At 43.1% G+C, this 13,832-nt stretch overlaps 1 protein-coding gene across 7 annotated transcripts in view; it reads left to right on the forward strand.

Annotated features, from left to right (window-relative positions):
• srcin1a (SRC kinase signaling inhibitor 1a) overlaps positions 1–13,832 on the forward strand; it is a 138,093-nt gene that overhangs the window by 113,599 nt on the left and 10,662 nt on the right. For 6 of the 7 annotated variants that reach the window (XM_071203984.1, XM_071203982.1, XM_071203983.1 and 3 more), the window contains 8 exons: positions 4,285–4,460; positions 5,661–5,791; positions 6,065–6,212; positions 7,047–7,353; positions 7,502–7,757; positions 8,150–8,289; positions 8,577–8,729; positions 13,502–13,624. In XM_071203984.1, the coding sequence (XP_071060085.1) occupies positions 4,285–4,460; positions 5,661–5,791; positions 6,065–6,212; positions 7,047–7,353; positions 7,502–7,757; positions 8,150–8,289; positions 8,577–8,729; positions 13,502–13,624 (1,434 nt within the window). Of the gene's footprint in view, positions 1–4,284; positions 4,461–5,660; positions 5,792–6,064; positions 6,213–7,046; positions 7,354–7,501; positions 7,758–8,149; positions 8,290–8,576; positions 8,730–9,179; positions 9,309–10,845; positions 11,731–13,501; positions 13,625–13,832 lie in introns of all 7 variants that reach the window. The other variant, XM_071203988.1, reaches the window with a different exon arrangement.

Here is a 13,832-nt window from a genome sequence, read left to right on the forward strand (position 1 = left end):
AAATGTTTATGATGAGCGAGTGTATACTGTGCAGTTTTTTCTATACAGGAGACGTGGCTTTGATGTTTATTTGATCTTCACATCAATACAACACCTACAGTAAATAACACCTGCAGGTTCACATACTTGTACTGCCTGATAGGGATGTCCCGATCACCTTTTTTTGCTCCCGATCCGATTCCGATCATTTGATTTTGACAATTTGCCGATACCGATTTTTCCCGATCCGATCTTTATGCAATGCATTAAGAAAAAAAAAAGGTAACAGATAACGGCTGGTCATCCAATGCGATGAATTCAGCTATCTAGTTATTTGTTTGGCCTTTTCACTGTTCTGGGGCAGTTTCTCTTTCCTTTTGAAAGTCTCTGAAAGTGTCGGTTGCTTCAGTGCCGTTACCCGAGTGGCCGCTGTGTACTCGCCGTGTTGTTGTTGGTGTTTGTTTCTCAGGTGGCGTATTAGATTGGTCGTGTTGAACGTAGCTCTGTTCTTTCCACCACGCGGAACCTCCGCCTTGCAAACATTACATCTGGCTGTTACACTGCCTTCGCTTTCAATTTTATAATACTTCCAAACTCCTGACATGTTCTCTGTCCCGACTCCCGAGTCACCAGCTGAACGTAGCCTCTCGTTAGCTTGCTGCTACTATTAGACACTGCGCCCACTCTGTTGCCAGATTTCAGAGAAATAAGCAACCAGGTCTGAAAACAAGCCCAAAGAAAGCAACACATACATGATGTTGTGTAATTTTAAACCAAAACTAAGTCCTCAGGATGACTTTAAGACGTGAACATGGTCATTTTTGTTTTGTAACATTAAATTAAAAAAAAATATTTTATAAAAAAAAAAAAAAAAAAAAAATCCCGATCCCCGATTTTTTTTCTCCCGATCCCCGATCTTTTGAAAATCACGTGATCGGCTCCGATCCCCGATCACGTGATCGGATCGGGACATCTCTACTGCCTGACATATTGAGGGCATTGTATCTTTTGAGAATTAATGATGACATGGAGTAAAAGCTTGGCTCGCATAGCATGGTATTCTACAGAGATTCAAAATGTCACTCCAGTTGCGGAATCAGATGAAATGCCACAAGTAAGGGTTAACTGGAAATGTGGAGATACAGCCCTCATTTATTCCATTTATCTCTGATGCCATGGTTACCGCAGGAAGAGATGAGATAAATGCTTTCAGCGGCAGAGGAGAGGATTCAAGTCTCTCACAGGGAGAAAGGAGAAAAAAAGAGTAACGGCCCGTCCAGCGCCATATAGACCAGGGGTGTCAAACTCAATATCATCGCGGGCCACATCAGCATTATGGTTGCACTCAAAGGGCCGGTTGTAACTTTAAGACTATATAAAAATACATATATAAATATATCATATATATAAAATAATGTATTATATTACATCATTGCCTCTGCATTGGATTATCATCGGATAGGGTAATAACTTCATAATTAACTACGTCTGAAAGCAGAAGTCTAGGGCAAATAATTGCAAGTCTCTTCAGTGCATATGTCCCAAAATGATTTAAAAAGAAAAGCCAAATTCTGGAGAAAAAAGAAATAGAAGTGACATTTTGAAATAAAAATCTAATTCTGAGAAAAAGGAATTCTATGAAAAAATGCATATTTTGAAGAAAAAAAGGCAAATTCTGAGAAAAAAGTCATATTTGAGATGCATTGTGGGACATGTAGTTTATGGGCAACATGCTTCTGTAGCATGTAACCGTATAATAAACATATTATATTCTTTGAAAGCTCTTGTGGGGCCACATAAAATGAAGTCACGGGCCTTGAGTTTGACACCCCTGATATAGACTATCTATATGGCGCTGGGCCCGTCCACACTACAGCTTCAAAAAAAGCTTGGAGCTGGGCGTGTCTGAAGCTCGACCAACAACCAATCACATGAATCTCCCGCCCCTGACACACAAGCAGCGGTTTGATTGGCTAGAGCTTGTACTGGCATATGATTTGATTGGCTGACGCTTCCACCGAAAGCTTCAGAAGCTTCAAAAGTTGAACATTGCTCAACTTTTGCCCTGAAACGCCAGGAAAGCTCCGCTCTGCTTCCCACAATGCAGTTCGGCGAAAAGTGACGTCACTCATTCATTCCTATGAGAGTTGCTCATTAGCGCATGATGATAAAATGGCCCAACTTTTGAGAGAGCGAAACGTCACAGATTACCGGCATGCCTGAGAAGTACCTGTATGTGCGCTCATAGCACATGCGCAACTTTAACCAAAATGCTCGTTCACATCAAGCACGTCAATTTGCGTACACGTAACAGCACCGCGCGTTCATGACAGCATGGTAATGGGTTGTTATTATGATGGATTTGATATTAACGAGGCGGCAGCTAGCGGCTAGCTAGTCATTATGCTAATGTTCACATCAATCGTTATGTACTTATATTACGCTGTAACAGGATCTAGTGATATCCAAGCAACAGAGCTTCATTTAGCATGAAATAAAATTGCACTGTGTATATATATATATATATATATATATATACTTATAATAATAAGTAATATTAGGCTAACTTTATTTAATACAACATTTACAGTACAAGATGTAATCATACAGCCCATGTAGTATGATAATGAATTACAGCAAACATGTTCAATATATCCAGTATTACAGCTCCGTGGGGTGGCAGTAAGACGATATGGGTCCGTTCTTATTGTGCATCCATGGGTAAAGATAAACGCAACTCACATTGGTTTCTCAAACAGCATCTCTGTAAACGTGTATTCACTGAATTTCACTCTCTGCCTTTAACGGCTCGTTGTAGCTCCAGCCCCCACCCTCCCTGTGAGCACAGTGTGCTCAGATTGGTCGGGACCATGCTGGACACGTAACATGAACGTGCCGGGCGGCGCGGTCCCGTGGGTTATATGCGCGTTCATAATGCAGAGGGAAATAACTCTCAGAATAACGTTATTAGCACATTTTTACAACTTGAGGAACGAATGTTTTTAATAAGGGCTATACAAGTGTTCATACTGGGTAGTTTATTTAGTTTTTAAAAAAGTATCCAACGATTTACAGACCACTCTTTCCCCATGTAAGTCAATGGGAAAAAGTGTTTCCGTGCCTGGCAACCAAACGGAAGTGTAGTACCGCCGTCGTTTGGCCAGCACGAATATTTTCATCTGAGTCCGGCGCACTTCCTGGGGGCTTGACGTCACCCAATTCAAAGTGAATGGGCAGAAGCGTTGGAAGAAGCTTCCAACGCCGCTGTGTGGACGGGCAGTGACAGATGATGGGCATGCAGTGCTTTTATTTGTTCCCTGACAGCAGTCACCAGGGCTGCTTGAGAGCATTGAGAGCCAACGGAGGCTGTGTGGTACCCAGAGAGGACAGTTAACCTGTATGTGTGCCCAAGTGTGAACTAGGCACCTGGACTAGTAGCCTACTTTTTCCACCAGCGATTGTCAGCGGCCTACATTTTACATGTGGCTCATGAATTATACAGAGAGTTTCCAGGAGTGAGAGGGGTCACAGGGCTGCAATATTTGAAAAACATCCTAAATGTTCTGTCTATATATTTAAAGAAAAACATCCTTAATGCGGCAGCATTGCTATCTGCAGTATAGTAATGCATATGGGGTAATTTTAAATGCTCGTGATATCTTGTTTGACTTCCTGGAACATAAGGCTGATCAATTATTCATTTTTCTTTGCTTACCAGGTGTTTCCATCTCTGGGAGTTGTATTACATGCAGTAGTCCTGTAGAATATTCCATTCATAACACAGAGCTGGAGTGGGGTTCACACTCAGTGATTCTGTCATGGAAACCCTTCACTCTCCTCAGGGTGTCCTGGCTTTTTGTGACACATTACTTGCACACGCTGATACAAAAGGAACTACTTACCGCATCTAACAGTGCTTTTAAGGCTCAAGACAATCAACAAGCAATGCCTGAAAACACATAGGCAGTCAAGGAGAGAGCACAGTGTGTTTCTGGCATCAAAAGGCAGAGAAGGTCACACAGTAAAACAAGAAGCCAAGGCATGCCCCCTGAAGGTCGGGGGAAAGAAATATATAAGTTGCAGTAAATCAATATAGTCTGTCTTGAAAAGCTTTCAGCAACTGCAATTATCCTCTTTGTTGTCCTGTTGTAGTGCTCCAATGGCAACAATATCAGATTTCACATCTTCAACAAGCTATTTTCATTATGCTATCGAGGCTAACGTTGATACGATTGCTCTTAAAACAGTTGTCAAATGTACAAAAATCCCAACTTAAGTGTTAAGTATGTTTGAATATGTGTGCAGATGGAGAACCAGGATTCAGTGCGAGTTCTGTTGAAGCGGGCCGAAGCGGAGCTGAAGGTGCGCGTGGCGGACGCCCTGAGGAAGCAGGAGGACCCTCTGCAGAGACAGCGCCTCCTGGTCGAGGAGGAGAGACTCAAGTACCTCAACGAGGAGGAGCTCATCATCCAGCAGCTCCAGTCAGTAACAGGAAATGTCTTAGTATTGGTCTAAGTCCTTTGTGAAATGTCCTTGTTTTCATCATACTATCCTCTTTTAGTCGAGGTTTAGCCTTTAAATGTCAGATTGTGTCTAAACAATCTAGTCTACCTTTTTTTTATTTTAATCTAACCTTTTTCACAAAACATGTTATCTTATTATTATCTGATGAAGAAAACACATTCAATGATTTTAAAATGCAGCTCTCTCCATTATGAGTGCAAATCCATTACGTCCAACAAATACTCAACCACCAGACCCAACCCATATTTCTGCAAACTTTATGCATTATCCTCGTAGAATTGCCAGGATTAAGATTTATAGATCAATAATCATGTTAATCCAAAGACTAGTTTTCTCCAGAAAAATGTATAATTTTTTTTATTTTGTACTAACGGATTGATTTCTGATCAGTGCATTTTATATAATTGGATTGATATCCAGTATTAGATGAGTTTCATCACATACAGTATATTTAATCATTGCTATAAACATGACACAGTTGATATCTGTTTTGTAATTGCAGGGCTCACTGGGTGAAGCAGTGATAGGGATGAAATTGTAACTGTAATTAAGCCCGGCATAGAGCAAGATGCTTATTAAGATCTGAGGTATGAGAGGATCCGGCTACTAATTGAAGTGACTGCAAAACCAGAGCAGAGAGCTACCTTGAGATTTAATAATCAGATAACTTGCTACTGTCTCACGTGTGGAAATGGTAATAAGTCTGGGAGCGGCAGAAGAGTTCCTGAATCTCACTCAGAGCGGCTTTTTGATTGCACACTAATTGGTTGAACTGTTAGATGATCTCACCCTGACTAATCGCCAATTTAATATTGGTTCATTATACATTCAACTTTCATTCATTACATAACTTAAGGCAGATTTACATGACATCAATCTCAGACACACATAATATTTGAGCAGAATAAACTCATTTGAACTGATTCTCGGCTGCACTTTGTACCTCAGTTGTTTTCAAACTTTGAAACACCCGTCCACACTCCTCCAGTTCAGCTGTCCAGAATGCTTAATCTCGCTGCCAGGTGATTGAGAGACAGTTTATTGGCGGAGGTTTTTTACTGAAACTCAAATAGCATCATTCTGAGATAAAAAGCGTAGTCAAAATGTAAGTTGCAGAGTAATCCCTGGTGTTCAGCCTTCTGCCTGTTCTTTCTCAGTGACCTGGAGAAGTCAGTGGAGGAGATCCAGAAGGAGTCGTCTGTCAACCACAAGCTGGTGACAGTGCAGGAGCTGGAGGAGAAGGCCACTCATCTCAGAAAGCTGGGAGAAACACTCACAGAACTGAAAAGTGAGTCATGCTGGCACATTTCACAGCAGAGGCACGAAGCAGAAAGCTTACTCTGGCAAACAGTTTGTATGCCACTAATTACTCACCAGTCATGACGCATTACTCATCCACACCCTGTCTGCTAGCCATTTGATCAGTCTCAGATTGCTCATTGTCTTAATGAACTCCCTGACCATTAGTACCAAAATGTTTTCTTTGCTTACAACGTCTTTGACAATTAGATCGATTTGTTATTGGGGAACATGGTTGTTACCTCTCTTCTTCCTCCTGCAGATCAGTTCCCGGGGCTGCAGAGTAAGATGCGGGTGGTGCTCAGAGTCGAGGTGGAGGCCGTTAAATTCTTGAAAGAAGAGCCGCACAGACTCGATGCTCTGTTAAAACGCTGCAAGAGTATAACTGATACCCTCGCCACCATGCGCAAGTACGAACCTGCGCCGACTGAGAGCTCATAAGCTAACTTTGAATGCTCATTTAAGGCACACTTTTCTACCATTGACTTGATGTTTTTGAAGTAATCCTATATGTTACAATGGAAGGGTAATTGTGTGAAAACGTTTTTGACACCTAGTGAAATATGTCTGGCATTAGCTTACACAAAAACATAGCCATGAGCAATCACTTTCTGGAAGGCTTTTCCTTTTGAACCTCTGCCAGAGAAATTATGTTTTCACCCCTCATTGTTTGTGTGTCAGCAGAACATTATATATTTTCATAAAAGGTAATGGGCAGACAGGACTCGGACCAAGCTAAATTGATTAGTCATTGCTGTTGAATAGGTTTGAGTATCCACTTTACTGTTTTAAGCCAAAGCTCTTAAAACTAGCAGGATAAGAGTAAAGATTTAAGTCATAATGTGAATACAATAGCCTGCTCTGAAGAGAGCATTCAAACAGCCACTGAAGTACCACTTTGCTTTATGGGTAATACCCTAATGAAGGCTCTTTTCAGCCACATGAAGGACTGCTTTTTAACTTTATGGTGAGTCTGGTCCTTTGGACTTTTAAAATGTGCCCTTCCACTTTAATTAACTGTACTGATCAAAATATGTCTTTGTATCTCATCTTTGTGGGTAAGAGAGAGAGTTATCCAGAATTGGTGAAAGTTTTCGCCCTTCACAATATTTGGAGCTTTTTTCTTCAATGTTTTTGGCATTCAGCAACAATTGCTTTCTTTTCAAGTTATGAATTATTCATGGTTTAGTTTGTATTACATTTGAAAGAGTTGTTTAATTAATTCATATTCTGTTTCTTACCAGACAAGCAAATGAGGGTGTGTGGAAGAAGCAGGAGGACTTCTCTAGTCCTTCATCAAAGCACAAAGACGACATGCGAAAGTTTTCAGACTTTGACATCCACACCAGCCAACCACTTACCATCAATGACCTTGGGGGAAGCAACAGCCTGTCAAACTGGAGCCCCCACTCCAGCCTCAGCCGGGGCCACGCCAACATGTCTGGCCCTCACAAGGACAATCATCCTCCTGTTCCTCACAAAGGCAAAGCCCTGGAGGAAATGGAACGCCGTGCTTTAGCTGACAAAGCTTTGTCCGTGGAGGTCCGGCTGGTAGGAACAATTTATGCCGCTTTTCACCTATTTCTTGTCTGTTTTCACTGCTCACATAGTCTGCATTACAAATCATATACACTAGTACTGCATTACCATTATTGCTATTTGAATATAAAGTGTTTAGATGAGTTTTTGCACTTCACAGGCAGCAGAGCGAGACTGGGAGGAGAAGCGGGCCACTCTGACCCAGTACAGCGCGCAGGACATTAACCGGTTGCTGGAGGAGACCCAGGCCGAGTTAATGAAATCTATTCCAGACCTGGACTTTGCTGCCAAGCAGATCAAGTCCTCCTCCAACACACCCACCTCCCAGAACCCCCACAGCGGGGCAGGAACCCTAGAGCACCGCGTCTGCAAGCCCCAGCACAAACTCTCTGGGGGAGGTTCCAGGCGTGGCTCTGGTGAGAGTTCAGTTCTTTAGTCTGAATCATTATCATGCATCATCGTCAAGTAAAAAACCTGCCTCTTCAAATTGACAACTTTTCAAGAGCTGAGAAAAAGAGATATTTTCCCCCAAGGGTTACCACCTTGCATTTCAAAAAAATCTAATTACTTTTAAAAGACCTGCAGGCCTTCAAAAGTTCTCACGCACTTGCATACCCTTAACTGAGTTGGAATATAAATAAAACATGTATGTCACTCAACATAGATGTAATATAGAGAAAAGCAGGTTTTACATACAACCGTATTATAAAGGCTACAAATGGCTCATGGGTCGATCCAAAAGTAACTGCTATGCCGCTGTCACTGTATGAGTACTTTCTCAAGATTACCAAATGATTTCCTTCTCTAGATGAGCTGACTGTTCCACGATATCGCACAGAGAAACCCTCCAAGTCCCCCCCTCCTCCACCACCCAGACGTAGTTTCCCGTCTTCTCCGAGCATAACCAGCCGCAGCGGAGAGCAGCTTATTCCTGGGAAAAGTATAAAGGTAAGACAAAGATGCAAGAATATACTTATAATTTCTATGTGCACCACACAAAGTAAGAATTTTGCAATTCAAACTATTCATTGTAAAAGTTAGTAAGTAAGTAAGTAAGTTTCCTCAAGGGTTAATATCAACAGATAATTGGACTGGTATCGGAAGAAGCTTGAAGACTTTAATATATTGTCTTAACTTCAAAACATTGAGTACTGGTCCAATACAAAATATTGAAACTCCAAGCTGGAATACGGGATCAGATGGGTGAAACATGTTTTTTATATTTGTAATTGTAGATGTCTGAATCTGAAGAGACTGAAGGCCAGAAGCCTCATGTAAAACTGAGGAGGGCGGTGTCCGAAAACCCTCGTCCTGCATCCACCCCCCCAACACTCACCTCTGGGGACAAGGAGGACGGAGAGGAGGAGAAAACTGCTGCCGAGTTGGAGGTAAACCAAACCATGGGTTGTGTATTACTGTATGTTGCCTACATCCTCAATAGGCTGTTGTTCAATGACTTGGAAAACTGCAGTTTTTATTATTTATATTAGGTCCACAATCTGCTACCTGCTTTTGTGCGCACACATACTCACCAGCAGACCTGCTCACCATCATTACCACATGTTCAAGCAGCAGGTGCCATATGTCCCCCCTCTGCCCCTGGCACTGCGAGCGCCCAAAGATCACATACTGCTCAGTCACACACACCATCACCCAGGGCTCACAGATCACAGCCAGACAGATGGACCCTGATTGCTGCTTGGGCTGTGTTTGAGATGGCCTGTTGGAATGTTGTTGGATCAGAGGGTCCACAGAAGCAGATTTGTCAAATGCAGTGCTTGTTTGGTTTTTATTGTACAATTTACGACAGCTTTTGAACCTCTCTTTTCCCTCCCCAGCTGTTTGAGAGAGTCCCAGTCAGGCTCTCTCTTCCCCTTCCCCTTCCCCTTCCTGTTAGTCCTCTCAGCAGGAAAAGTGTCCCCCCCTGCAGACCGGACCTGTGGCCCTCTGAGGCCCCAGGCACTGAGGTAACACTGGTTGGCCCCGAGTGCTGTGGATTGCTGCCCTTCTTTTCTTCTTCACCTTAACACAGTAACCACCACTGCTCAGCATCCAGCCACATGTATTCCTCCTATCTCTTCAATCTGAAAAGTCTCCCTTCAGCAGTTATATTGCTCACAAATGGATAATGTCTACCGTTTGCATGCTGCATTTCCAGCCTAAAACATGCAGAATGCACTAAAGTGAAGTCTTATTTACATACAAGCTTGTCTGGAATCAATTCAATGATTGAGTACCCACTCTTATTCTTTTTGTCTTTTTGAAAGTTGAGCAACTTGAAAATGGTTGGCCACTGATATACTGTACAGCTAACATACAAACAGCACTATACCTCTGTCCTAGTGGTTTTTTGTGCAGACAGTTGCTCAATTACACTCAGCAGCTAATTACATTAGCATTCATTGACGAGTTATGTTTCTCTGATGAATGTAAGATCAATATTCAATATGGTTTCATCATCTTGAGAAGTGTTCTAGTCCTCAGTGTTCACTCACTCAACCTCCTTCAGCTTACAGTCGATTGGTAACGGGCAGGTAGCCTACAGAGGTGTATTTGCTGGGCACATCGCTTCCTGTGTTGATTGTAATTTTGAGACTCAACCATAACGCAATTGTGCTGCAAAGCCAAAACAAGTTGTCATCGCTAGATTACTCTCTTTTTTTTTTCGTTGTAACAATGCATCTTGACTCAACGTAATTTGGACACACCCTTGTGTACACCTTGAGTTCCTTTGTATAATATGAATGCACCCTTCACAATCACATGACATTCTGTGTGTGTTTTTTCTGCAGTGGGTTTACGGTTGTGGTGTGTGTGTGTGTGTGTGTGTGTGTGTGTGTGTGTGTGTGTGTGTGTGTGTGTGTGTGTGTGTGTGTGTGTGTGTGTGTGTGTGTGTGTGTGTGTGTGTGTGTGTGTGTGTGTGTGTGTGTGTGTGTGTGTGTGTGTGTGTGTGTGTGTGTGTGTGTGTGTGTGTGTGTGTGTGTGTGTGTGTGTGTGTGTGTGTGTGTGTGTGTGTGTGTGTGTGTCCTAGCATGACTATACTTGTGGGGACCTACATCTGTTTACATAGTCACGTGTGGGGACTCGCCTCCCTTATGGGGACAAAATGGAGGGGTGAAGACTTGGTTAGTTTTAGGATTAGGGTTAGGGTTAGGCATGTGTTGGTTAAGGTTATGATAAGTCTCCAGGAAATGCATGAAAGTCAATGTAATGTCCCCTGAAGTGATGTATACATGGTATGTGTGTCAGTATGTTTGAGAAGCGAGCTGAATTGACATGATCACACAGGCATCATTTGTTGTATGCACCAAGAAAGGAGCATACACATGTTAACACACTGATACTTGCATGTAGAGTTAGTTATCTCGACATAATTACAAACAAGCTGCTTAAATCGCTTGTCTGTCTGGGTATGCAGTGATCTCAAGCAGCAAGTTGTTGAATTGTGCTTTAGCTAAAACCAGTATTTAAATATAACCCCTCAAGTGCTTTCCTCATCTATAGGGAAGGTGCTTGTATCCTGTCCCCCACATCATGTTGACAGAGTGTGTCCTGCCTTCACACGCTGCCTCAGAGGATCCTGTCAGAGATTCGGCCAATGACCCCCTAGAGGAAAGTCCATCACGAGACTGGACTGGTCACAACACAGTCCACCAGACTACATTTTCAAAAGAAAGGGATTCATTTGGAAGCTCTCCTCAGCGAGAGCAGCTATGTTTTAAGGAGGACTTAAGACAGGAAGTGGCCCTGTTGTTGACAGAGCTGGAGGTGAGGGTGGTGTCTCCCGTTGAGGCCGAGGAGCTCAGCAGTATACTCGCAGAATCTCTGCAGACCCTCATCATCTCAACACAGACCATTGAAGTTCCTGAGGTCCAGCTGAGGGCTCGGCCTCTCCTAGTGCTTCTCAGAGAGGTGAAAACAGTAAAGGATGCCTACATGCTGCTGCGTAACCTTTTGGAGTCTTCCAAGCCGGTGCCCAAACCAAGAATTAAAGCCTCCCCCAGCTCGGGCCAGCAGTGCTATCTGGTAGAGGCTCTGAGGAGCGGGATACAGACGGGGGATAGAGTACTGAGACTTCAGCGCAACACTGAACTTAACATTCCTGAGGTAAAACTGAAATCTGTAAACATCACTCTTCAGTCAAGTGGATCGGCTAGCTCTGTGGATAGTGTATCGAACCAGAACCAGAGGAAAGCAGGAGAAGATGTCCGCTTCAGCACATACAGGAGGCTGGACAGCTTGGAGGAGACTATTCGTGAGCTGGAGAACACTTTGATAGAGATCAGCGGCCATCCAATGGCAGAGCAGCTCTACACAGAGACGACCTCACAGACCAAGAAGCCCCCGGTCCCCCCCAAGCCGCCCTCTTTCAGCCTAGCATCGATCCAGGTTCATTGCTCACAGATTCCCGCTCTGAAGCAGCATGCTCTATTTTCTTTCCTCACTGCTTCCCTCTGGGTGACTGCTGGAACTTCACTTTCAAGCGTCTGATGTCTGCTCCCTGACTTAATCCGAGTTTAATTATATTGAAACCGAAAATATGTAATGTGGGGACTAGACAACAGACTTCCTCTCTACTTGTCTGTTCTGTGATTAGCGCTGGTGCTGCTATCCTGTTGAGCCCAGCGTTGTTAATTGTTTCTTCATCGACCTGTTCTCGCATCTGTTTTCTGTTTGTAAATCTAGCCAATTTCACTTTTTGTTACCACAAACAGGCAATACAAGCAAATGCATAGATAATATAAACCTTACATTTCCTCTTCTTTTTCTCCTCTTTACTTACAGCTCTATTTTCTTGTATTTGTTCTGTTTGATCCGAACCAGAATCACAGTTGTGAGACCTTACCTTCGATGGCAAACAGTATGAAAACAGATGAAAACCTGTGACCTCTGTCCGGATCAAACTGAACTGTCGTCTTGTTTGTTTCTGTGTGAAAGCATTTTTTGATGGTTTAGACTTTTGGACAACTGAGGAGACTTTATAGCACGTTATTGTAATGTTATAAGTTTAGTGGAGTCCCTTTTGAGGAACGGCTCAGTCTTCATTGAGTGTGTGGTAGAGAGAGAAATCTACAGTATCTCGTAAAAGAATTCACTTCCAATACACTTCTTAGTAATAAGTAATGACCACATGTTGAACTCTAGTACCAGAGATTTAAGATAGCTTTCTTTCAACTCACCTCCAGTCGACCGTAACACAACAAAAGATTAGTGACTACCAGAAGACTCATTGCGTTCCTGTGTCAGCTGCGCTTCACTGAGGTGTGTTGACAGCTTGCGTAGCGTTCCCTGTACTGAATGTAGCCCCCCCCACTCAGGGCAGGGCTGCCATAATTGACAGTTGCAATGTCATGGCGAGTTTCAGCCCTCTGATGTAGAGCCGGGGAGCATTCCCATAGGCAGGGCTGAGGATTACAGCGTCTCCACACATTATTTCATCACTTTTACTTCAACCACGTTCAGTATTTCACCCTGACCCTTCTTCCTGCTCTTGTCCAACGTTTGCTAGTGTACTCACCGAATTCAGACTGACAAGTGATCTCAAGTCAAACCCCAGTTTTTTTAATTAGCTTGTTAAATAAAGCATGAAATACGGTATAGTGCACAGCGTATGTCTGCAAATGCAGCTTTATACAAGGCTCAGGGAAGACAGGCAGGTTTCCTTGAATTACAATTGCAGAGAAAGACGGGCTATTTGACGTCACTTCAGTTCATCTTTTATTAGTTTTCAGTTCTGTGCAGAGGAGGCACAGTGGGGTGGACATTTGACTGCATGTGTATTTCTTTTTGAGCGTATTAGAGAAAGCCGACAGAGCAACCCAGCAGGAAAGATCATTAAGCACACGCTTCGTGGGTCCTGCTGTGAGGCTACGCAACACCGGTTTTGATTCCACGTTTTATGTTCTCCTCTTTGTCATTTTCCGATAGATGGTGAAACTTGTGAAGTGGATTGTTCAGTTGTATCCGATGCAAGCTCTGATCTTAAAACCTCATTGGTCTCGGGGGGGTATGGCAGAATTGCTTGATTGATTCACACTCTGTGCTAAGTTGATGTGTGTGTGATGTGTGTCGTAAACTAAAGGCCCCTGAAGTGGAGAATGACATGTAAGAGACTGTGTGTCTGAGGTCAGATTCACACATCACTCTTCTCTCCTTTCAGGGAGGGAATAAGGTCGTCCAGTCCTCCGCTGCCTCCAAACTGAAGCACCTGCAGCAGAACAGTACAGACAAGACTAAAAGTGTCAGAAGAGAGGACTTTGTGAAGGGCCAGCAGCAGCAGCAGGTATCATATATTTACACTTGACTCTCTTAAGGCTAATGCAGGCTTGATCTGGCCGGGTGTGTACAGTATGTACCACACGCTTCAATGGTATTCGCAGCCCAATACATGTTTTTCAGGAAATGTAAGAAAAGCTTGTCCAGTAGAGGGGTAGTCAATCATTCAAATTAACATGGTGATCATTATAACAAATAGCCTTTTATTACATTGT

This window comes from Pseudochaenichthys georgianus, chromosome 8 (assembly GCF_902827115.2).
Source record: "Pseudochaenichthys georgianus chromosome 8, fPseGeo1.2, whole genome shotgun sequence".
NCBI lineage: Eukaryota > Metazoa > Chordata > Actinopteri > Perciformes > Channichthyidae > Pseudochaenichthys > Pseudochaenichthys georgianus.